This window comes from Mus musculus, chromosome 3 (genome assembly GCF_000001635.26).
Source record: "Mus musculus strain C57BL/6J chromosome 3, GRCm38.p6 C57BL/6J".
Lineage (NCBI taxonomy): Eukaryota > Metazoa > Chordata > Mammalia > Rodentia > Muridae > Mus > Mus musculus.
Window position 1 is genome coordinate 142,759,242 of NC_000069.6, and position 27,603 is coordinate 142,786,844.

The 27,603-nt window shown below is 42.2% G+C and overlaps 1 protein-coding gene and 1 non-coding gene across 2 annotated transcripts; one reads left to right on the forward strand and one right to left on the reverse strand.

The window, feature by feature from the left end:
* Positions 1-6,005: 6,005 nt before the first annotated feature.
* Gtf2b (general transcription factor IIB) lies at positions 6,006-24,365 on the forward strand. Its single transcript, NM_145546.1, has 7 exons — positions 6,006-6,047; positions 12,145-12,251; positions 18,950-19,083; positions 20,451-20,597; positions 20,729-20,858; positions 22,099-22,380; positions 23,955-24,365. Exons 1-7 carry the CDS (start codon positions 6,031-6,033, stop codon positions 24,086-24,088), a joined length of 951 nt encoding a protein of 316 aa, NP_663521.1. The 5' UTR covers positions 6,006-6,030; the 3' UTR covers positions 24,089-24,365.
* Gm24457 lies at positions 13,731-13,835 on the reverse strand. Its single transcript, XR_003954721.1, has one exon. It is a non-coding gene; the product is annotated as a U6 spliceosomal RNA (small nuclear RNA).
* Positions 24,366-27,603: the final 3,238 nt, after the last annotated feature.

Sequence of the window (27,603 nt, forward strand, 5' to 3'; positions counted from 1 at the left end):
TTCATAGACCATATTAAGGAATCAAAAAAAGATAATGGACGTTTCTACAAATATAATTTGCATTTCCCAAGGTACGGTAATTTTAAAGCCCGACAGAAGGAGAGGTAATGAGACATAGCAAGAGGAAGAAGTCCTCATTCTGACTGGGCATCTGTTCTTCCTCATTCAAAAGAGGATGCCTAGGAATTTCCTAATAAGTGCTTGCTGGTCCTTGGTAAAGCAAGATTATCATCTTAGCCAACATCCCCATCCCAAGCCCTTCAAAGTAGACGTTTCTGTATCAGTGTTTTTGACAGCGAGGGTATGAGATACATGCTTATGAAGTGTCAGAATAGTATGTCACAGCTGGGTGTGGTTTAAGGTTTTAATCCCAGCACCGGAGAGGCAGAGACAAGAGGATCTCCAAAAGTTCGAGGACAATCAGGGCTACATAGTGAGGACTAGGTTCAGCTTGGGTTGTTTAATAAGCCCTTGTCTCAAAAAAATAATCTAGGGGCCGGAGAGACGGCTCAACGATTAAGAGCACTGACTCCTCTATCAGAGGTTCTAAGTTCAATTCCCAGCAACCACGTGGTTGTCCACAACCATCTGTAATGGGATCTGATGCCCTCTTCTGGTGTGTCTAAAGAGAACTAATGTATACTCACATACATAAAATAAATAAAGAAATCTTAAAAAAAAAATACTCTAACAAGACAGGATGTGATGGAACACACCTTAAATCCCAGCACTCCAGTGGCAGAGGCAGGAAGATCTCTGTGAATTTGAGGTCAGCCTGGTTTTCTAAGTCCCAAGACAGCCTTGACTACATAGAGAGAACCTGCCATGAAAGAATAAAATAAAACAATAAAAATAAATTTAAAACATCAAAACGTTAGTTTAAAAATAATGATAGTATTGCATATTAATTTACATAAATACTTAATTATCACCAGAAGTTGTAGTCAAAACTAGTCTGAGTCACTGATTTCTGGGTGATAAAACTCAGTTTATTATGTGTGGTCTTAAATTCAAGATCAGAAATAAAATCTAAACACAAGCTGGGCAGTTGTGGCTAGAGCCCTTAATTCCAGCACTTAGGTGGTAGAGGCAGGCAAATCTGGCCTGGTCTACATGAGTTTCAGGATAACCAGGACTACACAGAGAAACCTAGTCTCAAAAAAAAAAAAAAAAAAAAAAAAAAATCAAAACAGAGCGATGTTGCTATGTTGATAAGATTTTACAAACTGTTACATAACAAAGGAATCCTTGCAAGGCTGCAACAAATGAAAGACTTTGAAGGTGGGCGGAGGAAGGTTGGCAAGTGCTCAGCCTCTCCCTCCCAGGTCTGTTTTGTTTCCTTAATGGTTTCTTCCCTCAGCAAGCACTCGGCTCTCTGCTGTGAAAGCACTTCTTCGAATGCACTGCGTCCTTATTTAGTCCTCAGAATATGCCCAGCTGCCATCTTTCTTTCCCCTCACCACCTCAAATGCTCTCTGTGGAAATACTACTGGGTGTGGTGGAGTCCCGCAAACCCTTTGTCCTTGTCACGGGTAAAATGTGTCATGACAGTTTTTGAACTCTTCTAAATCTTTTTTTTAGATTTATTTATTGATTATATGTAAGTACACTGTAGCTGTCTTCAGACACTCCAGAAGAGGGAGTCAGATCTCGTTACGGGTGGTTGTGAGCCACCATGTGGTTGCTGGGATTTGAACTCTGGACCTTCGGAAGAGCAGTCGGGTGCTCTTACCCACTGAGCCATCTCACCAGCCCCTAACTCTTCTAAATCTTAAGGAGGGAAAACATCCCATGGAAGCAGTCTGATTTTCAACTTGGCACTAACACATGACGGATGGAGGTGGGGTAACGGGCTTCCCCATTCCGCACCCAGAATTTAGTTTCTATGTTCTTGTCTCTCATGCTTTTTCAAAAAGTAAAATTATTTTTCATTCAGTATACTCTGATCATGACTTCCTCTCAGTCATCTCTAGATCCTCTCCACCTTTCCAACTACAAGCTCTCTCTCTCTCTCTCTCTCTCTCTCTCTCTCTCTCTCAAGAAAACAAACAGCCTGGAGCAGTGGTCCACCGCTTTAATCTGAACATTTTCGAGACAGAGACAGGTAGATCTCTGTGTGATCCAGGCCATCTTATTCTACACAATGAGTTCCAGGACAGTTAGAACTATGTGATAGAGAGAACTTGTCACAGGAAGAGGGAGAGGTAGAGGAGGAGGGGAAGGGAGAAGGAGGGGAAGAGAGAGTAGAGGGGCAAAGACAGAAAAAGAATAAATTTAAAAAGACAAACAATGATAAAACAAAAATGAACAAACTAAAAGGAAAAAAAGAAAAAAAAAACTAAGATTACAAAAACCCAAGACATGCACACATACACACATATCATAAAAACTCAAAACTGGAAAAATAATATGGAAGCAAAAGGCCAGGGGAGAAACGCCCTAACAAAGCTATATGAAACCAAAACAAGCAAAAACAAAACAACCAACCAACCAAAAACTCTAAAAAATATACCTTTGGGTTACTTTGTGCTGGCATCTACTGCTAGGGGTGGGGGCAGAGGACCCCCATTAGGTGTGATTCATACTTTTCAAAAATTAATTAATTATTTATTTTACTGTTTTTGAGAATGTGTGCATAGCCTACTCGGAATTCCATTATAATTGGGTAAACAGCATTTTCTTGGGCTGTGCCTTACCCTTGGAGACTCCAATTTACACACAGCTTTGGAGTCTCTTTTGTTGGAGGTGAATGACTGTATCCCCTGGGTGGATCTGTAAACTACCCAGACAACACAGAATGATAAATGACTTATTCCTTGGGGTATAAAAGGAGCTACTCCATACACTATGGGGTGAATTGAGACTGTAGGGGCACATAGGTGAACTAAATCCTATCTGGGAAGCATAGCCTGAGAACTGCCCAGACACACTAGACCCAGGAAAGAGTATAACTCCCTTACCTGGACCCCTTAAGGCAACAGACACCTAACAAATTGACATCATGGCCACACAGCAACCTGCCATCTGATAACCTGCTATACAAGCCAAGGACCAAGAAGCAGAGGACTTCTTTACTACCCCCATTCGGCTCAGCTGCAAACCCTTTGTTATTTGGCCTGTTCATTCACCTTTCACCTGTCAGGATCTGGACCTGAACCTGCCATTTTCCCCTCAGCCCAGTTCAGCCTTCACCCAGCATCTGGAACCCTCCAGCTTCATACTCAGACCCTGACTTGAACAGATTCAGCTTCAGCTTCCTCAAGTCTCTCTGTCTGCTTTGTCAGTAACACAGACTCTCTCGCAGACTACTTCGAATGCAGTGTAAACTCTGATCAGTGGCTTTAACATGCTGCTCTGTTAAGCCACATATATGCATATAGGTATACAGAGATAGTTACCCCAGCGATAGGATAGTTAACATTAGTAGCTGGGGTTGGAACTAGAGAAACTGCATTCATCGGCCAGATTAGAACTGGCTGGATTAAATGACACCTAAACTGCTGCCATGGAAACCACTGAGCCTTGCTAATTTACTGTTATTCAATACATTCTCACACTGTGGAAAGAAACCAGGTGTGGCAGTCACTCTCCTCCCTCAAAACTGAGTCAAAGGCCACGTGTAAAATGGTCTCCTAGAGAAAGGTATTACAGGCATCGATCATGTGCTTACAGCAGATAGGCTTCCTCATAGACGAGGCTGGCCTCAAACTCATTGTGTATCCAAAGACGACCGTGAGCTCCTGCTCTTCCTGCCTGAGTGCTGACAGTGCAGTCTGCACTATCACAACCGTTCCCTGCAGCGCTGGGGATTGAACCCACGCCTTCGTGTCTTTTAGGCAGTCTACCAAATGATCTACATTCCCAGCACCTCTTGTTCTTTCAAAGGAAGCTAGTAGCTTCTGTTCAGCTCGAGAAAACAATGTCTGGCAGCCAGACAGCAGTGGCACATACACTTAATCCCAACACTCGGGAGGCAGAGGTAGGTAGATTTCTGACTCAGTGGCCAGCCTGGTCTACAGAGTTCCAGGACAGCCAAGGCTACAGAGAATTTCTGTTTTCAAACAAACAAACAAACAAACAACAAAACAAAAAACAAAAGAATACTGAAAAGAATGGGTAGGCTTAGAGTTTTCAAAACCTTCTTTAATTATGGTTCTTTAAGACTTCAACCTCTGTTGTAGTCCAGCATCCACCAGAGTTAGGGAAAAAGAAAGGTTAATAGGAAATAGGGGTTGTGGACATGCTTAGAAATGGTTCTTTGGAGCTATTCAAATCTCTGTTGTCAGCAGTCTGGTCTACTAGCAAACTACCAAATCAGCAACAGCAGTCCAGTACACCAGTCCAGTATACATGGCAAACATAAATCCATAGCAGCCGCTAGGTCCAGAGGAAACCATGAGGTTCGACCTATCAGCACAAGTCCACAGAAGCAGGAAGAAGCCGCTGGAACACCACCATAAGTTCTTTGGTGCATTTTTCACTATGAAGTCACAACAAGCTAAGATCAGCGAATCAAGCAAGGCGAACCAATTGCAGGAGCACTGTCCGCCGTCTGTTGGGTTATACTTATGCTCTTTCCAAACATATGTCCCCTCAAGCATCCGCCGTAGCAAAACATCACACGCCCTTTCACTAGGCAGTTTTCAGAAAAACACCCTGCGCCTGTTCTCGGCAAAACACCGTTACATAAGACAGTTTCCAGAAAAACATCACATGATACAACTGAGTCCCTAACAAAACCAGAAATTCCCACTTCAACAAATGTCTGCTTAATGGCATTTGATTTCCATTAACAAATAAAATGCTTACTGAGTTTTCATCTCAGTGGAAGACACCCAACTTGCAGTTACCTTAATTCAGACTTTGTTGGGAATGGTTTATTTACAAGAAAGTAGCACTGTTGCCTTAAGGTAAGAGGACGGGAGCTGAGACAAGGTCTTGTTCTGCAGGTCAGGCTGGCTTGGGATTCATGACCTCCCACCTCTGCACCCTAACTTCTAGAATTACAAGGGTGACCCCCAAGACCTGCCTTGTGAGGCCCTTGTATAGACGTTAGCTGTTTTATTACATTTCCTATACTCGGTTTTCAGTCAAATATTCGATGATGATTGGGGAACAACAACAACATGGGTCATAGCAGGGCTGTCTCTTGCAATTCTAGAAGGGTTTGTGAGCCAGATACCCTCCATGCCTACACTGTTGAGATAAAGGACATGTAGGAACTTTGAATCATGTTGGCCAATGACAGAGCTTGAATTGATACCTACTCCTGAAGACAACAACTAATTTCTCTTTTTATTCCAAATTCTTTAGTCAGGGCAAATGAGACATTCAATCAGATAGGGAAAACTGACTTGAAAATAAAGGAAAGGAATTTGGTGCGAGCGCTTTGCCCCTTTCAACCAACCTGGTTTCCTTGTGTGTTGGTTATTTTGTGTGTTTGTTTATTTAAAGGTGTTTTTTGTTTGAGACGAGGTCTAACTCCAGATCCTCCTACCTTCTTGGTGCAGGAATACTTGAGAGTATCACCCGAGGAGGCAACTCCCATTTTAATTTCCTCTGTTTGAGAGCTAGCTCAGGCGCAGCACATTCTGAGTCTTCTTGGGTTGATTTTTTGTTTTGATTTGTTTGAGACTGTGTGTGTCTGTGTCTGTCTGTCTGTCTGTCTCTCTCTCTTTATCTCTCTCTCCCTCCTCCTGGCTGTTCTGGAGCACCCTGTGTGGATCAGGTTCCTCTAAACTCACAGAGATCCTCCAGCCTCTGCCTCCGGAGATCAAAGGGGTGTGCTATCCCGCCAGGCTTTGAAGATTTTGCCAATCAACCAGCAGCCGGGAGCCACGCAGCAGCAGCGGAGACAACCAGGAAGTACACAGCCCGCGTCGTCAAGGACCGAGCGCTTTTTAGCCCTCCTCCCGACCCGTAGCCGCGCGGAGTGCGCGCGAGCGACTCGCGCATAAAAGCCCGGCTCGGGGCGTCTAGGAGCCAGTGCTGCTTCCTGCTTCGGACGGAGCTGTTGGCGGAGCCGCGAAGATGGCGTCGACCAGCCGGTGAGTGCAACGGCCTCGGAGCGAGTGGAGCAGGGCATCGCGGGGCCCAGGTTCCTCCAGAAGGCCGCCGCGGGTGTCCCTTACCCACCTGAGTCATCGCCGCCCGGGTTTGACCCTGCGGATCCGCACGGCCCCGGCCTCCGTCTCCGGACCCTTCAACCGTCTTTGTGTCATGTTGATGTTTTCTGTGTATTTTCTCCCTTACGGCCCATCCAGCCGGAGGGGGCTGAAACCCCGTTTCCGAAGAGCTGGAAAAGCGACGTTCCAGGTCCCTATCGATCTGACAACCGCAAAGTTGAGAAACGTCAGCATTGGTTGTCTGGTGGCAAAGGGTCGCTAGCCCAATGGCCCCCCCAGAAGTGGAAACGAAAGCACATACGGAGACTTGATTCATTCTCCTAAAAGACCCCCTGTCCCCACCCCGAAAAGTATCATTGCGTACTCTGAAGGAGATGCTGTCTGCAGAAAATTAATTACATATGCTGGAAGTCATTTTAAATGTATTTTTAAAACGTAGTTTGCTTAATATCTACAGGAAATGCGTGTTGTGACCGCAGAGACAGCCTTTAATCTTGTGACCTCCAAAATGCTTTGCAGACCCTAATTATATCTCTTGTAACCACTATGAGGTAGATATTAGTATACTGGCATATGTGTAAACTGAGTCATGCCAGCGTGTTGACCTTTCGCGGGCCACTATACCTATTCTGATTATCCGTCCACTGGTCTCCAGTTAACACAGAATGTACAGAAAGTATCAAATTAAGTTCTGTTCTTTTGGCACTTTTTTTTTTTTTTCGGAGGTGGTTACTATGTGTGGAATTGGTAAACGTCACCGGGGGAAGCCATTATTTACAGAAACTTGGCCTTTCTGGGAACCTCCAAGTCTGCTGTTTATTATAAAAAGTGGGAGGTGGGCATAGGAAGCCTCGTGAACTTCTTGCGTGGAAGCAATGGGCAATCTTGTTTACTGATTTTATGATTTAATTAGATTAATTATGATTTAATCATTCCATCTGGGTGTGGTTTTGTCACGTAAGGCTTCCTTGTAGCGACATAGGAACCTTCAGCTTCCCCAAATACTATTGAAATTTCCCATGGGTGATGTGTTCATATGTAGGCACAGCTTACCATCTTAGGGAAAAGGAACTCCTGTATTCTTGAAACACAAGTTGTAGTGTTTAAATAGTACACATAGTAAAATCACTGGTTACAGTTTTTAAACTTTTCTTCACTTAAAAAAATCCCTTGAAATTAATTTCTTTTCTGGACAGCTAGTGTTTGATTTTGAGTTAGTGGTCTCGAATCTTCTGTCTCCACCTTGAAAACTGTGGGGTTGTAGATCTGCCCGGCCCTCATCCAGCTCTTAAGTCTGTGTCATTCCTGTTGCTATCAAGTTTTGCCAGCAGTGTGAATAGAGAGAAGTTGCCTGAGAGTTTGTCATACCTTGAGGGCGGCATGTAGGCACTAAGCATTGGCACTGGTTGGTGTTCTCGAAGAGAACATGTCCAGATTGATGCCCACTCTTTATTCCGACGTCAGTAAATAACTTTTTGGCTGCGATCTGTAAAATGAAGATTGTGCCTATCTTTTAGGATGTTGTGCACATTGAGCATTCAAAATGTTTATGGGCGGGGGAGGGGGCTCCATGGTTAGGAACACTGGGTGCTTTTCCAGCACCCACATGGCAACTCATGAACTCCTAACTCAATTCCAGGGCATCTCTTCTGTCTCTGTAGGCACTAAGACATACATGCAGACAAAATGTTCATATTTAAATAATTTGGATAAATAAATAAATAATGTTTAAGGCGGTATCATTTAAATACTCTGCAAAGTTTTTCATGTTTCCCTCTTTTAAATGTTAGGGATTGAAACCAGGACTTATATATACTAGGCACGCATCTTCCACTAAGCTCCATTCTCAGCCTCTTTACCTACTTTTGTCTTTGAGGCTGTAGTGTCAGCTGCCTTGGAACTCCTATGTACAGTTATCTGCTGACAGTGATTCCCAGCCCCTCGGCCTACTATTCCATCCATCCATCCATCCATCCATCCATCCATCCATCCATCTGTTGAGACAGCCTCACTCTAGTCGATGTATAGTTCCTAGGGTAGCTTTGACTAGGTAGCATGCCTAGCTATTTCTGCTTCCTGAATACTGACATGTCCCATCACAGCTGGCTTGATAGACTTGTTAGTAGTGCCAAACTATGTTAATCCTTAACATACTGTTAGGTTAATTTCCTGCTTTGTTTATTGAGAGCCACTCTTATTTTGCTAACATTTTACTTTATTTCTGCAGCTTTTTGATTTTTATGAAATACTTTATTTTTTTAAGATTTATTTTTTTCTAACAAGTTTGCAGAACAAGTATAAAGCAGTTCCTGTCCTCTCTCATTTTTCCAATTAGAAGACTCCAGGATATGTTTTAATGAAGTAAATAAATCTGTGATTATTTAGTGAATTTTTTAAAAATCAGTTTTCCATGTGACTTAGTTGTTGGTAGTTAGGGAGAGAGACCTGTGGTGAAGGGCACTTGTTGCTTCTGCAGAAGACCTGCACCCACATGGTAACTAGTTCCAAAGTATCCCTGGGAACTAACCATTCAGGCAGTACACCTGCACACGCGCAGGGAAAACACCTATAAGACAAAAATAAATATATCCTTAAAAATAAGTCAATAAAACACAATGTGGTTGTTAAAACATTTTGAATCGTACTAGCTAGCAGGAGAAACTTGATCCAAAACCACAGAAGCATAGTTAACTATAAGAACAGTTGATTTTGTGTTTTAGGTGTGTGCTTTCCATGACTGTAATATATAACCGTTTATTGTATCGTGTAAGTGAATTTTAAAAGAACACTCACCCTTTGGAGAACTTGTAAGATTTTGCTGAGAATCTTTGTTACTTTTAAAAGCTTGTTTTCTCAAATCATTTAAGGTTAATCAAGTTCCTCAAACTGTTTTATTGTTTGAGATAAAATAAGTAAGAAAGTTAAAAATATCATGAGCTGGGCCTTGTGGCACATCCCTGAGATTTCACCACTTCAGGAAGCTGAAGCAAGAGGAGTACTCCTAGTTTTACACCAGCCTGGGCTGTATAGTGGGTTTGAGGCCAACAGGACTACAGATAAAAAGAAAAGAAAAAGAAAAGTATTAATGTTAATAGTATCATAAATCTAAATTAATGTGATAGCTTTAAAGTTATATTGTTCTATTTAAGTTAGTTTCTTAGATTAACATGCTATAACGGATGTCATCGTTACATTCTTACAGTAGTATCTTTGCACTTATTAGTCACTTATCCTAGCCTCCATCTTCTTTCTGATTCACTTACCCCAAATAGTGTTCCCTCCTGCCCTCTCTCTTCCTCTTTTCTCCCTCCCTAAAATCACATCCTTCTCTCTTATCGGCACCTTTTTTATCAGGTCCTATATTCATATGTAACATGTCTACATATGTGTGTGCACACATGTAAACTTGAACACAACAAATTCACACAGGAGAGAAGCACGATGTCCTTGTTTTTGTGATTCTGGCTTATTCACTTGATCTGTTTTCCAATTGCGCCTATTTTCCTATGATTTCGTCTTTCAGGCTGTGTATCCACACCACATTTTCTTTACGCCAGGCTGATTCCATTTGATAAGCTGTATTATTACTATGCATATACGTGGGTGTGTGAGTATCTGTAGTGTGTTCACTTAGAACCTTCAGGTATCTGCCCAGGAACTGGGTAGCCTTAGATGGTTCTGGTTTTAAAAATTATATAGTATTTATTGATTGGGGGGAAGGGCATGTGCCAAGGTGTGGGTCAGAACAACCTGTGGGACTCTGGCTTCTCCAACTTGGTTAGAGGATAATTTATGGGAGTTGGTTTTCTCCCTTCACCACGCACTATGGTTTATCTTGTGCACTTAGCCCTTTAAAGGGTCTCCCTACCTCCCATCCCGCCCCTCACCAAGTTGCTAGTCAACTGGTCCTTTAAGAATTTATAGCTATTAAAACTGCTTGACCTTCAGTGTTGGTTGCCTCTTGGATTTCTGAGAACAGGAGAGGATATGAAAAAGCCACCTGAGGCCGAGAAAGTGGATTGGGCTGGAGGAGGGAGAAGTGAAGGCAGTTGGTGAGAGTTGAGGCAGGAGAAGCTGAGCTGAGCAGATAGGCTAGGATACTTGTTATAGTGAGCAGATAGGCTAGGACACTTGTTATAGTGAGTAGATAGGCTAGGACACTTGTTATAGTGAGTAGATAGGCTAGGACACTTGTTATAGTGAGCAGATAGGCTAGGACACTTGTTATAGTGAGTAGATAGGCTAGGACACTTGTTATAGTGAGCAGATAGGATAGGGCACTTGTTATAGTGAGCAGATAGGATAGGACACTTGTTATAGTGAGCAGATAGGCTAGGACACTTGTTATAGTGAGTAGATAGACTAGAGTACTTGTTATAGTTTGGAGCTGCTAGTATTGGGACTATTTAAGCAAACTGTTGGGGGACTAAAGGAGGACTAGTTGGGAGAAACTTTTGAAGGGCCTGGGCTGGGAACTGGGAGGAGGACAGGTAGTTAAGAGAACTGGCTACTGTTTGTAAGAACTGGAGACAACATTAAAACAAACAAAAAAACAGGAAAAAAAAAACAATAAAAAAACCCTCACATTTAAGTGGCAGTGGCTGAACTTAAGCCATCAGGCCTGGCAGCACTCTATCCACTGAGCTCTCTCCAGCCCTACGATTTGCTTTTTGAGGAAACTATTGTGGTTTCCATGGCGGCCATCACAGTTTATCTTCCCATCAGCAGTGTGTGAGAATCCTTCTTTCCCTCATTTGCCATCATGCTTGTTGTTTCCTAGGTGGTGGCCATTCTGTCTGGGATGAGATAAAAGAGCAGTTGGCATTTCACTTCCTCAGTGGCTAGAGATACGGAATACATTTTCAAATGTTTATTGGCTATTTGTATTTCACCTTTAGAGAACTGTCATTTTATTAGTCTAGTTGTTGATGGGATGGTTTGTCCTTTTTGTACTCAGTGTTTGGAGTTCATGGAGATTCCGGACAGTAATCCTGTGCCACTGGCAGAGACTCTCCTCCTGGAGTGTACTTTCTTGACTCTGCCAGTTGTTTCCTTTGCTGTAGAGATAGATGCTAGTTATTTTTTTCTTTCAGTCACTCTTTTCAGTTCTTGGGATTATATCCTGTGCTATAGGAACATTTTTAAGAAATTCCTTCCTTTATCATGTCTTGAAGTGGTTTTACCTGTTGTCACTTAGTGCTTTCCAAGTATCAGATCTGCACTGCTCTCTTTTCAAAGACTATTTTATGTGTCTGAGTGTGTTCTTGGTGACCTCAGAGGCCAGAAAAAGGTATCAGATCACGTGGAACTGGAGTTACAAGTGATTGTGAGCAAGTGCTTGGAACTGAACTTCTTCTGGAAGAGCAGTAAGTACTCTGAACCTCTGAGTCACATCCACTGCCCCAAAGTTCAGATCTTATGTGAAGGTCTTTGATCCATTTTGAATTGATGTTTGTGCAGGGTAAGAGATAGGAATCTAGTTTCCTTCTATGTATGGTTAGTCAGGTTTTTTTATTTTGATTTGTAGCTTGTGAAGATATCTGTGTCTTTTGTCTGGGCTGTTCGGAAGCCTGGGCTCAAGGAATCCTACTGCAGCCTAAAGTGCTGGGACTGTCGGCATGTGTCAGCAAAAGCAAATTGTAAAGGCTAACCTCCTCAGTTGTGGCCTGACTAAGTGAAGTCATCAGCCCTTAGGGTCAGCACAGCCACACCTGACTGTCTGTCTGTCTGTCTGTCTGTCTGTCTGACCTAATTGTCTTTCATGTAAACATGTGTTGGCTTTAGTGTGTCATGCTGAATCTGCGGTAAGGGGGTTAGCATTCAGGAAAACACTGTTATTTTCTAACAAGAAATAAAAAGCACAAACCAAGTAATTACATATAAATGGTGTGAGTATTGTAAGTTATTATTATACTAATCAAGAGTTTCAAAATCTGTACCTTGCCTATTACCAGAAAACAATAAAGACTTGTTTCGTATTAGTTGGGAAATATAAAACTTGGTTTTGTTTTCCATGTAGTTTGGATGCTCTCCCAAGAGTCACATGTCCGAATCATCCAGATGCAATTTTAGTTGAAGACTACAGAGCTGGCGATATGATCTGTCCCGAATGTGGCCTAGTTGTAGGTAAGTAGCTATTAAGGTTTTAATTTAAATCGTAATGTATAGTACTTTGCTTTTGTACAGTTTTTCAAAGTTTTAATGAGTACATTTTGACAGCTTCCACCCCACATACATAAGTTACAGTTATGATAAAGTTTAAAAAAAAAAGAAATAAAGATGAGTAAGATCCTCCAGAGATCCCGTGTAGCACTGCGTGTATATGACCACTGTATGTTGTGTAATGTAGGGGGAAATTTACCAACATGAAATGGAAAGGCCAACTGTGCTTGCACCTTTAGTTTTAAATGGAAGTGGAAGGCGTGTGTGAGAGATTGATAATTAAATGACTAATAAACACATAACTTTTGTGCCATTTGGATGCTCTCTAAAATAAACATAGTAGATTTCAGAATAGTAACATTGAGCCTCATCCTGTGCCTTGTTAAAAAAAGATTTAATACTTACATATGGGGGGCTGGAGAGATGGCTCAGCAGTTAAAAGCACTGACTGCTTTTCCGAAGGTCCTGAGTTCAATTCCCAGCAATCACATGGTGGCTCACAACCATCCGTAACAAGATCTGGCGCCCTCTTCTGGTGTGTCTAAAGACAGCTACAGTGTACTTACATATAATAAATAAATAAAAAATCTTTTAAAAAAAACCTTACATATGGTATGGTGATCTAGATTGTCTAGTTCAAATGGTTATTGTTCAAAAATGTCACATCCTAAAATTTTGCTTTTAGGTCTGAGGATATAGCTACTTGCTTGCCTAGCACATACCCACTCCTATCTCACCACTGCCCTAGCATTTTCCTAAGTTGGGGCATTAAGTCTGCACAGGACCAAGGGCCTCCCCTCCCACTGATGTCAGACAAGGCCATTCTCTGCTACATATCCAACTGGAGCCATGAGTCCTTCTATGTGAACTCTGGTTGGTGGTTTAGTCAGTCCCTGGGAGCTCTGGGGCATCTGGTTGTTTGATGTTGTTGTTCTTCCTATGGGGTTGCAAACCCCTTCAGCTCCTTCAGTCCTTCCCCTAACTCCTCCATTGGGGTCCGAGTTCTCAGTCTGATGGTTGGCTGTGAGCATCTGTATGTGTATTGGTCAGGCACTGGCAGAGCCTCTCAGGAGACAGCCATACCAGGCTCCTGTCAGCAAGCGCTTCTTGGCATCAGCATGGTGTCTGGGTTTGGTGTCTGCGGATGGGATGGATCCCCAGGTGGGGCAGTCCCTGGATGGCCTTTCCTTCAGTCTCAGCTTTACTTTTTGTCCCTGCATTTCCTTTAGACATGAACAATTCTGTGTTCAATATTTAATATGGGTGGGTGGCCCCATGCTTCAACTGAGGAGTGTGCCCAACCTCTAGATATGATCTCTACAGGTTCTCTCTCCTCTTGTTGGGTATTTCAGCTGGTGTCAGTTGCTTTCCTGGCATCTGGGACTGTCTAGTGGCTATCCCCAGTTCCTCTACACAGCTCCATTCAGTTTCCTGACCCTTTTAAAAAATATGGAACGCTTCACAAATTTGTGTGTCATCCTTGGGCAGGGGCCATGCTAATCTTCTCTATCGTTTCAATTTTAGTTTATGTGCTGCCGAATGGAGTACTGTTTTTATTTTTTGAGAGAGAGAGTGTTGAAAGTAGAGTCAAACAAGACAACCAGAGTAAACTAGAATTGGCCAGGAAAGTCCTAAGGGCCACTCAGATTGGGAGATTGGAGAAATCCATTCCACTTTAGCAGGAGGACCAGTTGCATAACTGTTTGGAGTGTCATGATCACCTATTTGACTTTCATTAGAATTATAAAATAACTTAGAAGTGCTATGATTTGGAATTAGCTGTTTTATCACTGATTTATGTGTGTTGTGGTGTGTATGTGTGTGCATGTGCTTGTAAGCTTGCAGAGGTCAGAGGGTAAGCCACTCTATTGTTTTCCAACTTATGCCCTTAAGACATCGTCTCTCAGTGAGCCTAGAGCTTGCTGCTATTCAGCTGGCCAGCAAGCCTCAGGAATCCCCGTGTTTCTACCCACACTCCCCTGCACATGGCCAGCAAGCCTCAGGAATCCCCGTGTTTCTACCCACACTCCCCTGCACATGGTCAGCAAGCTTCAGGAATCCCCGTGTTTCTACCCACACTCCTCTACACATGCTGATGTTTTAAAATGGCCACTCACAATCTGAACTTAGGTACTCAAGTTTATGGAGCAAGGAAGGCCTTAGAGTGTCTGAGCCATCTTCTTAATAGCCCTGGCTGGCCTGTCACTCAGATCTGCCTGCTTGAGTCTCTTTAGTGGGATTATCACCACGCCTGACCCTTACCAGTGCCTAAGATGTGTGGTGACTAAGCAGGCCAGTAAGGCAGAGCTGCTTTCTGTTCATAAAATTGGTCAATCAAACCATTGTGTAGCAGTCCCTGTCCCCAACTACATTTTAATGCTGGGATTGTGTTGCTGTAGAACTTCATCAGTAGATGGCAGTACAGTATTTAGGGCATCAGTTTGTTCATAAAATTTGACCTTGTACATTGCTTGAATGTTGATTTATAATCAGCAAATTATTACGTTTGCAGTCATATCTGTTAGAAGATAAGAGTTGAGACTAGGGAGTGGAGCTGAGTGGTAGAGTGAATGCTTATCTTGTTTAACCAAACATTGTTCAAACATCAATTCTGCTGGAAAAAGAATGAATGGCATGCCCTGTGAATGAATGAAGAATGAATGGCATGCCCTGTGAATTGGGATTTCACATTAGTATTGCTTAAAATTAGCAGTTCCACTTCCAGTCAATGTCATGTCATGTTCACGACTAAAGTTAAACTCATCTTTTTAAAAGCAACGTAAGTCAAGTAGATTTGAAAAAGAAATGACTCACTTTGACCTTTTCTTCTAAAAATTCAATTGTCAAAGATAGGTGCTAGAGAGGCAGGTGAACTAGGGAGAGTGATCAACGATTCTCCTCAATTGCTTCTCAAACATACACAGATGACATTTATATCTTTAGAATGTGTGCGTGCGCACGTGCTCCTGTGTGTGTGTGTGAGATCTTCATTGATGTGAAGTGCTCTTTAGATGCCACTCTTTGTCATGGATTCTACACTGCAGTGCAGGGACACATGCTGGGGAGGACTTCTTCTGTGGACCTTGAGTAAAGCCAGGAAGGTCTTTCTAGGGATTGAGATGGCCGCACTGGTAGTTTATGTCTAACTACCTCAGTGCTACTGTTGGCCGCACTGGTAGTTTATGTCTAACTACCTCAGTGCTACTGTTGAGGGCTATCTGGTCTAAGTTTACAAAAATCAACATGCAGTTTAAGAGGGGTAAAGTTAGAATGTTTCTGTTTGTAGGATACTTAGGGTGTATTTGTGCTTACTATCTGGTAGGCTTCTTGCTCTCAAAGGCTGATTGCACACAGGTTTCCTCTTAGTCAGAGATCACAGTATCTAAACATTAGGGCTATTTTATATCAACTCTCTCCTTGAAAACATTGTGGGTTTTTTTGTTTGTTTTTTGTTTTCTTAAGATTTTACTTATTTATTTTATGTATATGATAAGCACACTGTAGCTGTCTTCAGACACAACAGAAGTGAGCATGGGATCCCATTACAGATGGTTGTGAACCACCATGTGGTTGCTGGGGATTGAACTTGGGACCTTTGGAAGAGCAGTCAGTGCTCTTAACCACAGAGCCATCTCTCCAGCACACCCTTGAGAACATTCTGGATTGCAGTTTTCTCCCAGGGAAACTATTATAATACTGCCTCATTGGATTTTTAAGTGGCAATCCCTTTATATATTCAGGTTTTTTTTTTTTTTTCTGAATAGCCCTGCTTATCATTTACTCATGTGCATGATTTTTGGCTGAGTTATGGTTTCATGATGTGCTCTTTGAGTTGCCTTGGAAATGTGATTCTTATAAATGCTGCTGGGTGCAGTTTGTCTAAAAGGGAGTGTTTCTTAGTATAAGGCACAGATTCTTGACTGAGTCACTTAAATAGGTCTATGTATTTGGAAAATGTACCTAATAGCCCATTGCTGGGCTTTCCTGTTTATCCTATATACTAGGCCACTTTATCATTTAGTTTTAAAGTCTACTTTGTCTATTTAAAAGTGTAGTATAAAGCAATCAGTAAAAAGTATTTTTATGCCAAAAGGAAAATGTTATGAATGAAGGATCTTGGCTTGCTGGTGCTGTGTCTCCAAATACTGAAGCAGAATCACAGTAAGTGCAGGCCTAGCTGCAAGCCTCTTCACCTGCACTTGTCTTGATACCTTTATTTCTGTCCCTTGAAATATTTGTTATCTGGGCCTGGTGGCATAGGTCTACGATCCCAGCTGAGGCCGAGGCAGGTTTAATGTGAAATACCTGCCTGGGCTAGCATAAGTCTCAGGCTGGCTTGCACAATTTAGTGAGACCTTGGCACAAAATAAAAACAAACAGGGGACTGAAACTATAGTTGAGAGAACACTTGACCAGCATGCTTAAGGCCCTGAATGCTTGAAAAAAAATAAAATCATATGTGCATACTTTACATGCAACTACAAATCTGTAAATGACATTTGACCTTTTCAGATTTGGCACTTTGGAGCACAGGCCTCATTTCTGTGCATGTTTTTGTTTTTGTTTTGCTGACCTTCCTTGGAGCCATGCTCAGGCTGGCATGCTAAAATGCCTTGTCACTGTCACTGGGGTCTTTGCCCTACCTTCTCTGCTTTTTCTCAGTGCATATGGACATGACAGGTGGGGACACTGCCTCAAATGTTGGTCTTTCTCACTCAAACGTGATTGTCCAGGCAATACACTAGTTATTCTCATGTTCTCTGAAGTTCAAAGAAAATCGAATTTATAGAAGCCTTCATTAACACATCATTTCATTATATATTTACCTACTTTCTTAAAGTACATCACTAGGTTTAGGTTATAATCGTTCTTCTGGATATATGCTAATTACTGTAGTCTGTAAAAGATTTGGCATGGTCTTCACTGAAGTGATCTTTCCCCTCCATTGTCCTTGTCAGTGAGTAGGTGCTGCAGAGCCTGGGAACTTTGCAGTCTAACGCCATTTCACTGGAAATGGAGGAATTATCTGCCGCTTTCGTAGTTTTCGTAGCCATAAGCAGACAGACGTCCTCAGCGCAGTCTGCTTTTAAGGAACTTGGCTCACTTATCCTTTACAGACTTTAAAATGTGAAGCTACTGGGGCATCTAAAGTTGAAGAAATAAGTATAAAAATAAAATAATTGGGACCATCATGATGGTTCAACAGATAAGAGTGGTTCCTACCAAGCCCGACAAACTAAGTCCCCCATCTGAACCCACATGTTAGAAGGAGAGAACTGTCCTCTAACCTCTCTGCGTGTATGATATATGCACCCTCACACACATTCAGAATATGGAAAATTAAGATAGTTAAACTTAAGATTTTTATTTTAAATTATTTGTATATATGTCTGTAGCAGATGTGTGCACAGAGGTCAACACGTTCCTGTGGAAAGAGAGTGGAGCCTCTAGAGCTAGTTATAGCTGTGGGTGCTGAGGACCAAATTTAGGTCCTCTGGTGAAAAGACCTGTGCCCTTAACTGCTGAACCATGTCTGAGGTTCACAGTCTAAGGGCAGAAGAATTCCTCTCTTATCACCTTTGGAAATGGAAATGATCCCTCCATCTAAATCTTATTAATTAAAATTTCCAAAGCTAAGCAGCAGCTTGGTCCCATACTTGTAAGCGCTGTATTCATTGACTGTCCGTACGGAAACTTTGCAGTGACTGGCAGAGATGAACATGGTGAGTTTTCAACTGTCCTGCGGCAGAATTCATTGAAAGAGTTCAGTGGACTAAGTTGGCATCTGATACACATTTCAAGCTGTGTGATCTTTGGCCAATTAACCTCGTTTGTGAAGTGCCAGTGAAAGTGGTGCCTGTGCTTAGATAGCTCTGGGGATTCAGAGATAACTTTTACTGTGGGCACACTGATCAGCGTGGGCTTCAGTGTTCAATGCTATCTCTGTTTGCTTCAAAGATGTTTCCAGACAGTGAGCTCTTCTGCTGAAGCAGTGCCAGTGAGCCCATCCATGTCAGGTGTTTTGATATCATAGACCTAGCCACAACCTTTCTAGAAAAGTATGCCTGTCTGCCTTTTTAAATTCTGCCTTTAAAATTGTATTCTCTCTCTTTACTTGTCTCTCTTTCTCTCTGTCTGTCTGTCTTTTTTTTTCTTTTTTTGAGACAAAGCCTGGGGAATTCACAGGGATCCAGATATTTACCTGCCTCCTCTACCTGAGTGCTGGGATAAAAGGCTTGCACCACCACACCTGGCTTCATTATTATTCTTTGTTGTATCACATAAGGATAATTTTATTATTTTGCTTTGATCTATGAAGCAAGGTCTTCTTATGTATATGCAGTCAATTTAACCTTGATTTCTCTTTTATGGATCAGCCTCCCAAATGCTAGGACTATAGGCATAGACTTACCATACTAGCTTTTTCTTTTTGCTAATTTTTAACTAATTTTTTCTTGTAAGATTCAGGACACGAATAATGATAGCATACTGTTTACATAGCTCATTACTGGACTGGTTGGGAAATGCTTCAGAGCATACATGTAAGGCATGGTATCTAAGCTGACTCCCAAGTGTCTATATTAGGATGCTAACCATTAGCCAGCCTGGGTAGCTGAGTCCTATGTCTGGCTGGGTGAATAACTGTGTGCTTACTTTCTTAGGGGACCGAGTTATTGATGTGGGATCTGAATGGAGAACTTTCAGCAATGACAAAGCAACAAAAGACCCATCTAGAGTTGGAGACTCTCAGAATCCTCTTCTGAGTGATGGAGATTTGTCCACCATGATTGGCAAGGTAATAATTCCACTTAGCAGGAAATGTCAAGGGGAGACTAGCTAAAGATCTAGAAAGTTAGGATTTTTGCAAAAGTGTCACTAAGTGTCACACAGAGGAGACCCTTGACTTGGGAATAAGAGTCACCAGTGTTAGTATTGTGAAAGTCTGCCAACTTTTTTCCCCATTGTCGTACTTCTCTGGCTGTGAAATGAGTTCCTTGGTCAGAAGCAATACTGTGTGGAATACCATGACGATAGATAAGGCATTCTGTCAGTCCGTGAATGGTGGTTTTAGCAGAGGCACTACGTGCAGGAAAGGCAAATCCATAACCAGAATAAGTATCTACTCCAGTAAGAACAAAACGCTGTCCTTTCCACGAAGGAAGTGGTCCAATGTAGTCAACCTGCCATCAGGTTGCTGGCTGGTCACCTCGAGGAATGGTGCCATATCTGGGGCTCAGTGTTGGTTTCTGTTGTTGGCAGATCTGGCATTCTGCAGGAGCTGTAGCCAGGTCGGCCTTGGTGAGTGGAAGTCCGTGTTGCTGAGCCCAAGCATAACCTCCATCTCGACCACCATGGCCACTTTGTTCATGTGTCCATTGAGCAATGACAGGGATGGCTGGGGAGAGAGGCTGACTGTCTACAGAAGAAAAAATTACAGTCTTGTAATCAACATTAGAAACTTGGGCTGGGATTAAGAGCATTTGGCTGCTTTTCTGGAAGACTTGGGTGAAATTCCTGGCTCACAAACTGTAACTGCAATCCTAAGGGATTCCTCTGATTTCCCTTGGCATCAGTAATGCACTGGTACACAGACACACACACACACACACACACAGGCAGATACCTATTACATATTTTTACAAACAACGTTACCATCTTTGGTATCAGTTGTGTAAGACTTTTTATGAGGAGATCCAACATGAACATCTGTTTACCCCAGATGGGGAACCAGTGATGGACCCAAGTAATGATTCTACCAAAGGCCATACATACATACACACCCCACCATAGTCACAAACTTCAATCCTAGAGCTGTCTTCAGGCAGCAGGTCAAGCTGGAGAATCTCTCCAGGCTACGTAGCCAGTTAAGGCCTATATAGTAAGAACCTGTCTCAAAAAATAAACAAAGCAAGATTGTGCAGTAGGAAAGCTCTAACATGGCATATAGTTCCATTTTCTGTATTGTTGAGCAATTGCCAAGATTTAAGTATTCCTGAAACCAACCTCTTTAAAGCATGTTCTAATGGAAGTTTCTGTTTGAGTCACAGGCTCCACTGGACAGACTCCCGGGGCATATGGAGTCAGAGTGTGTACATTACATTTTCATAGACACTGTTCACATTTTCCAAAAATGTTGACCAAGGTTAAATCTTTGTTTTATAGGGTACAGGAGCTGCAAGTTTTGATGAGTTTGGCAATTCTAAGTATCAGAACCGGAGAACAATGAGTAGCTCTGATCGAGCAATGATGAACGCATTCAAGGAAATCACGACCATGGCGGACAGAATCAACCTCCCTCGCAATATAGTTGTAAGTTCTTATCCGCCTCCTCCAAGCCATTCTGACTTTACTCTGCATAATTTAATGAATACATACAATTTTGATACTGTAAGTGATTAAATGGCCTAGACTTAATTAAACTAAGTTTCTCTGCTTTGAAGGATCGAACAAATAATTTATTCAAGCAAGTGTATGAGCAGAAGAGCCTGAAGGGCAGAGCTAATGACGCGATAGCCTCTGCTTGTCTGTACATCGCCTGTAGACAAGAAGGCGTTCCCAGGACATTTAAAGGTAGGCTTCAGTTGTACCAAGTAGAGCTCAGACAGGCAGCGTCAATGCTTAATGACACTGCACAGTGATCCATGTACACACCGTTTGCCAGTGGCTCTGTATGTTCTTTGACAGAAAAATGTACAAGACAGGCTTCTTTGCCATGTTCTTTGCAAGCTGCTTATGCAGGTAGCATTTTAATCCCTGTAAGTCAACAGTATAGCTGACTGGTTTTTTTTTTGTTTTTGTTTTAATTATTTATGTATGTGAGTGCATTGTAGCTGTCTTGAGAGGCACCAGAAGAGGGCATCTGATCCTATTACAGATGGCTGTGAGCCACCACGTGGTTGCTGGGAGTTGAACTCAGGACCTCTGGAAGAACAGCCAGTGCTCTTAATTGCTGAGCCATCTCTCCAACCCCACAGCTGACTGCTTTATAGGAGCCCTGACATCATCTGCTGGAGAGGCTTTTGAAGTTACATATATAGCTGGTGATGGAAACCACAGCCAGCATAGGTTTCACATTTGAGGGGTCAGGTCTTGGAAGGGGTCAATGTAATTAGGTTGTTGTTTCATTTTTGTTTTGTTTTTTGAGGCTTATTGTTTGCAGTTTTATGCAAACTAAGGACTTCTGATTTAAGTGCTGGCTTTTGTCGAGCTTGTGTTTCCTCAGGACAAACTCCTCCAGTGTTGTGGTGATACCTACACTGCCCATCACTGACCAGGTCCAGGTCGGGACTATAGTCACCATATCCAATGAGCATTTTCATAAGCTTTCCTAAGTCACGGGTAGAGGGATGACTAGCACAGCTCTTTTGCTGTAACAGCTCAAACAGGGGTAAGAGTTTAGCTTATATAGCGACAGCATGCAGACAGTTGCAGGTCATACATGTGCACTCGCATTCTCCAGCTTGAGTGTTTTCTTTCTTCTCCTTAGAACATTTCTTACCAGGCTGTCAGAGAAGTTGATTCCTTGGAGAAACTTATTGTATAAATTGAACTAGATAAGTTTGTGTTTTGAAAGAAAACAGTCCAAAGTGTGGTGAAAATATAAACCAATATGTTTTGAATAAATAAGCTCCATAGGAAGTACTTCCGAGAGGATTTAGGGCTCATCTTTAAGCCTTGATTGAATTTTTTACAACCAGAATATTTTAATAATTTATTAATAATAAATAATAATTATTTATTACTTAATTTTATAATAAAGTTTATAAAATGAATTGTCTTACAAATTCTTTAAAAATACTTTCTCTTTTAGAAATATGTGCTGTGTCTCGAATCTCTAAGAAAGAAATTGGCCGCTGTTTTAAACTGATTTTGAAAGCTCTGGAAACCAGCGTGGATCTGATCACAACTGGGGACTTCATGTCCAGGTTCTGCTCCAACCTTTGCCTCCCCAAGCAAGTGCAGATGGCAGCTACACACATAGCCCGCAAGGCAGTGGAGCTGGACTTGGTTCCTGGCAGGAGCCCGATCTCTGTGGCGGCAGCAGCTATTTACATGGCTTCCCAGGCTTCAGCTGAGAAGCGAACACAGAAAGGTAGGAGCTTCATCAGGACATCAGCCAATGAGATGGCAAGGCTGGGAGTGTAGTGGTCTTACTCATAATCTCCCATGGAAAGGGTTAACTATTCAGATCCTTGAAGAAGCATTAACTCATAAGGAGGAAGGATTGGACAGAGTCCTCTTCACCAAGAGATTATTTGCTTAGTGTGCTTGAGAGCCTGGTTTTCATTCCTAGCCTCACAACAAAACAATACCTCAAGAAAGTACAGTAGCTTGCTTATAGTGGTTATTTAGAGGTATACAGCCTGTGTGCAAGGCTCCTTTTCCAAATTAAATTGTTTAATTTTCATATGTGTCTTTTGTGAAGGGATTTACTGGAACATGCACAGCTTCTCAGTGGTTACTCTCCCTGGGTGATGCAGATATAGGCCAGATTCCACCAGATTAAAGTAGATAAAGGCAAGTTTATTAGGAAGCACCTCTCAAGTGGGTTCATCCATCTCACAGGTGGAGGTCAGTGAAGTTACACTTCCAGGCTAAAGAGGGGGTTTATGTTTAGGCAGAGTGATGACATCTCAGCTAGGATCTGGGATTGTGGTCATACATGGTCAAAAACCGAGTCCCTAGGCGGGCACTCTTGAGTGGAAATCAATGACATGTTAGCTCAGAGTTTTTTCCGTGTGGAAGTGTTTGGGGAAGGAGGAAGGATAGGTTTTCCTACCTTGAGCAGGGCTCCCTACCTAAGAGTCACGTCACCCCTTTCCCAGCCACTGTTAATTGTCAGTCATCTGTCAGGCAGGGATGGGGCCTCATAACCCTTCCCCCATTTGTGTGGTTGGTTTTTGTTTGTTTTGAGGCAAGGCCTCATCTATCCCAAGCTGGCCTCAAACTTGCCATGTAGCTGAGGATGATTTTATGCTGTGCTTGGGATAAACACAGGCTTTTTGTACATGGTGGCATATTGTCTTGGCCCTGAAACAGAGGACCTGACAAAAGTAAGTGTCTGCCACCACAGGGACACGCCTTGGGTTGCTCCACATAGAGCTGTTCTCTTAACAACAAAAATCCCTGCTGTTCAATTTTACCAAGAGACTCAGGAGTCAGATGCTGTGCTGAAAGCCTGCTAGTTCAGGGAGGTAGAGAAAGCACCCAGCTGACCTTCCTACTTCACTGATGTCCCAGAAGGAAAAGGCTCCTTCTCCACACACACTTGTCTTAAATACCTTTCCATTTATTCCTGTGCACTCCCTGCTAGTTGCTTACTTGCAGGATTGACTGAATTTAGGTAGCCCTGAGCCACACCACAGGTGGTGTTTACAGGAAACAAAGCTCTAGGGTCAAAGGCTGAGACAGAACAGTTAGAAATGGATCACAGTCTGCGTTCACAGTGGAATTAAATATCCTGCAACATATGTCTTTTAGTAGTTCTAATATACCTTTAAAGAGCCAATCACTCTTACTGTTTATATTGACTTTGACTCCTGCGTATACCTGTTATATTGTATTTCCCTTATCAATTTAAATAGTGAAATTGGAGTGTTATTTTTCCTCTTGGTATAGCAAAGTGGTGGAGCAGATCAATTGAATGTCTTGTTTTTTGTCTGTTAGAAATCGGGGATATTGCTGGTGTTGCTGATGTTACAATCCGACAGTCCTACAGACTGATCTACCCTCGGGCTCCGGATCTCTTCCCTTCAGACTTCAAGTTTGACACCCCAGTGGACAAATTACCCCAGCTATAAGCTGAGGCAACTAAGTGTCACACTCTTAATGTACATGGAATATGGAACTTTGTACATAGCCACACAGTGCTGGTTGAGCCTTTAATGAGGAAAAAGGAGATGGTACCCATTCCAGAGCTAAATATTATTGCTTAGTCTTCTGTATGTATATACTAGTGCAACATATTTAATGACTTAAATTTCTTACTGAATCTGCTTTCTTTTTTAGTGATCTAGGAAACAGTATTTTGGAAGGTATTAAAATAATGTAATTCTCAAATAAAAATTTAAAACCAAAGTTTTTGTTATAGTATTAATGAAATTTATAACATATAATTATAAATCCTGTACATCATTACAGGTAATGAATGTAGCTGAGAGAGCCTTGCTTCTCATCATTTTTATCTCAGCTTGAGAACCATCGTTAACGTCTCCAACACACACACAGTGTGAGAAAGAGCATCGAGAGGACACAGAAGAGGCCATGGGAAGTTAGAAGCATCAGTATGTGAACTACTGAAAGCTGTTTTCACTAAACTCAGTCAGAAGGGATGGTAGTAAATTTGGAATGTTTATAAGTCATTTCACAGAACCAGTTTGTCTCTGGTTCTTAGTTATGTTATTGGGATTTGTATGACGATTACTGGGTCCTCAGAGTGTTTAGAAATTATTTAGTCCATGTCATTGATAATATTCAAAGTATTTTACATGTCAGTGTAAAAAGGTCTCTTATGTAGGCACTAGAAGAGAAAACTAATGAAATTTTGCTGTTTAAGTTGGAATAGGTAACTTGCCTCTTAGACATCAATAAAGTAGACCGGAGGTAACAGTACACAGACACTAGGTCTTCGAGGCAGGTTCAGATCTTGGTCCATAGAAGACTTCTCTTCCTACTGTCAGTCTGCTGTTCATGGTAGGACCATGGGCATGGGACCATGAAGACTAATATTTCTTCCTTAGGTGAAACATGGGGTGCTTACATGGTATTGCACAAAGCTAGGTTAAACATGGAGAGACAGATGCTGGAAGTCTACAGTCCAAGTGTAGGACTGCACACTGGTGATGCAGTTTATTATACTCCAAGTAGCTCAAGACCATTTCCTACCCTAGAGTAAGACCCATGTGTAGTTTCTTACACAGCTAGCTCCCTTGTCTTCCCTGGGCTTTAGTGAGGATCACATGGGTCCCAATTGAGAGAAAACTGTAACCTGCAACCACAACTAGGGTTTAGAAGTGTGGCTTTGGCAATTATTAAGATCGGTCCTCAGGAGAGCTGGAAAATTGAACCCCCAGAAGTTGCCTAGAATTTCATTTCCTTCTGCTGTTTTGCTGTGTTGGCTTTCTCAAGGCTAGGGGAGCAGCTCCATGCTGTAGCGCATGTGCTTGTAACCCCTAGTTTCCACCCTACCTACCAGCTAATCAGCTGTAGTAATAGGACATTCTGGGCTTTTTCCAGGGGTGGAATGTTAATTAGAAAAGTGTAGTTAAAAATCAGGAATATAGGTTTTGGGGTTTTTTTGAGGTTGAAGTAAAACAAAATTCTATGTGTGGTTGAGGTCTGGATACCAAATTAAGAAGGAAAAGTCCATTCTGAGGGTAAGGGCAGGCTGAGTTTGATCCCAGAATTACTCAGGCTTGAGAATGTGCACAGGCCTGTTCACATTCAGTGTGGCAAGATCAAAACTATTACTGCAGGCTCAGGAAAGGGTTTGAAAAATTATTTCTGTGTGGACTCTTAACTCTAAGATGATCATCCTTAAAACCTGGATTCAGTCTGTTTAGTTACATTTTAGCAAGTTGTTAATTAGCGAACTTAGCATGGGACACTTTCTGCATAGGTAAAGCAAATCTATTCTGTATATGTCAGCATTTTAAAGTTTTACCTAATGTGAACACACTGCACCTGTCTTAAAGCACTGGATGTTACTACCTTCATTGCTGGTTTGTTATTACTGAGTTCAGGTAGTTGGCTGTCAGTTTCGTATGCCTTCAGTACGGGTGTTTTAGGGACTCTTCTACTCAGACTCAGTTTATAGCCAATTCGGTCTTTATTGTAGTTGGCTGAGATGACACTCAGGTATTCAGGGGCCCAGGGGTCTTCCCCAGTGTCCAGAGCATAAGGGTTTTGAAGACAGAAACCATGTCCTGGTATCCCACTAGGCCACTGAGAGGAGTAGGGGGTGGCTTCGAGTAAGCAATTTTACAGAAGCGAAGATGAAAGGTTAGCTGGAGGGGGTTCTAGACAAGCAGGCAATTTAATAAAAGCTAAGTCAGCTGAGGCATCTTGAACAAGAGTTCCTAGAATAGAGTTGGGTAATTTTCCATGGGCTTCTCCATCAAGGAGGTCAAATTTTAGTTAAACTTGAAATGGCCTCAGCCAGAATACAAGATAGAGGAACCTCTCTCCTGACCTGCCCTGTCACACTGGCCCTCTCTCCACATTTAATGTCAGAGAAGCGTCTAGAAATTAAAAGATCTGCCCATATTCTAGTAGCTGAAATGGGACTGAGGTCTCTTGATAGAAACAGTGTGCTCTTTCTATGCATCCAGACCACAAGGGATAATTTCACAAGAAGTTTGCCTCAGTGCTGAGGTCAGCCAGATATTTCAAGTAGAACTCTGTAAATTACAGAGAATATTTAAAAGCAAACCTTACATACAAGTTCTTAGAAAAAGTGAATTCTAGCCAGGTGGTGGTGGTGCACGCCTTTAAGCCCAGCACTCAAAGTGCAGAGGCATGTGGCTACATGGAAGTCCTGTCTTCAAAACAAAACAAATAGCAATACATTCTTTTGGGGATTGGAGAAAAGGAGTAAAGCCCTTGTCATTACAAGTGTGACAGTATTGCTCTACAGAACACACATGCAAGTTGGGGGGATATGAGAGGCCACCCTGAATCCCCAAGAGTTGGCTAGGCAGGCAAGCAGAAACAGATGAACTCTGGATTCAGCCAAGAGACCGTGCCTCAATATATAAGGTGGAGAGTGGTCAAGAGTCACCTGGGGTCAGCCTTGATCCTCCACGCGCATGTCCACGCACATAGGAGCACAAATGTGTGTGTAGCACACTATGTACATGCAAAAAAGGTGAACTTTTATCAGCTGGGTGACAAGGAGTTAATAGCTAGAAATTTCCCTTTAGTTATTCTTGCAAACTAAAAACTCCTGCATCTCAATGCCTCTTGATAGTATGCCTTTGTGTTCATAGCAGTAAATATATTCTCCATGGCTGTCTTTGGGGCCTGTGCTAATTTTCTATCACAGGTGTGAGATTTACTTTAATTATCATAATGAACTACTAAAGGGGTCAGCCGTGTACCCATCTGGTCCTAATCCAGGCAAAAGGCTTCTATGCCCCAGGCTAATATTTCCAATTGTCAGTGGCCCTGACTTTTCCTGATGCTGGATTTTAATCTCATCTACCATTTGTGGAGCTTCGGAAAGACTTCCTGACCCCCTCAAGGCATCCTTATGCTCTCCCCACCCCAGATCCCTACACATATGCCTCAGGATATCAGGACTAAGTGGCATCACAAT

What these genes read in the sequence shown, in the direction of transcription:
- Gtf2b (NM_145546.1), top strand. An exon ending in ACCTCCCTCGCAATATAGTT is followed by an intron (nt 20,598 to 20,728) that starts GTAAGTTCTTAT and finishes TCTGCTTTGAAG; the next exon opens with GATCGAACAAATAATTTATT. An exon ending in CGTTCCCAGGACATTTAAAG is followed by an intron (nt 20,859 to 22,098) that starts GTAGGCTTCAGT and finishes TTTCTCTTTTAG; the next exon opens with AAATATGTGCTGTGTCTCGA.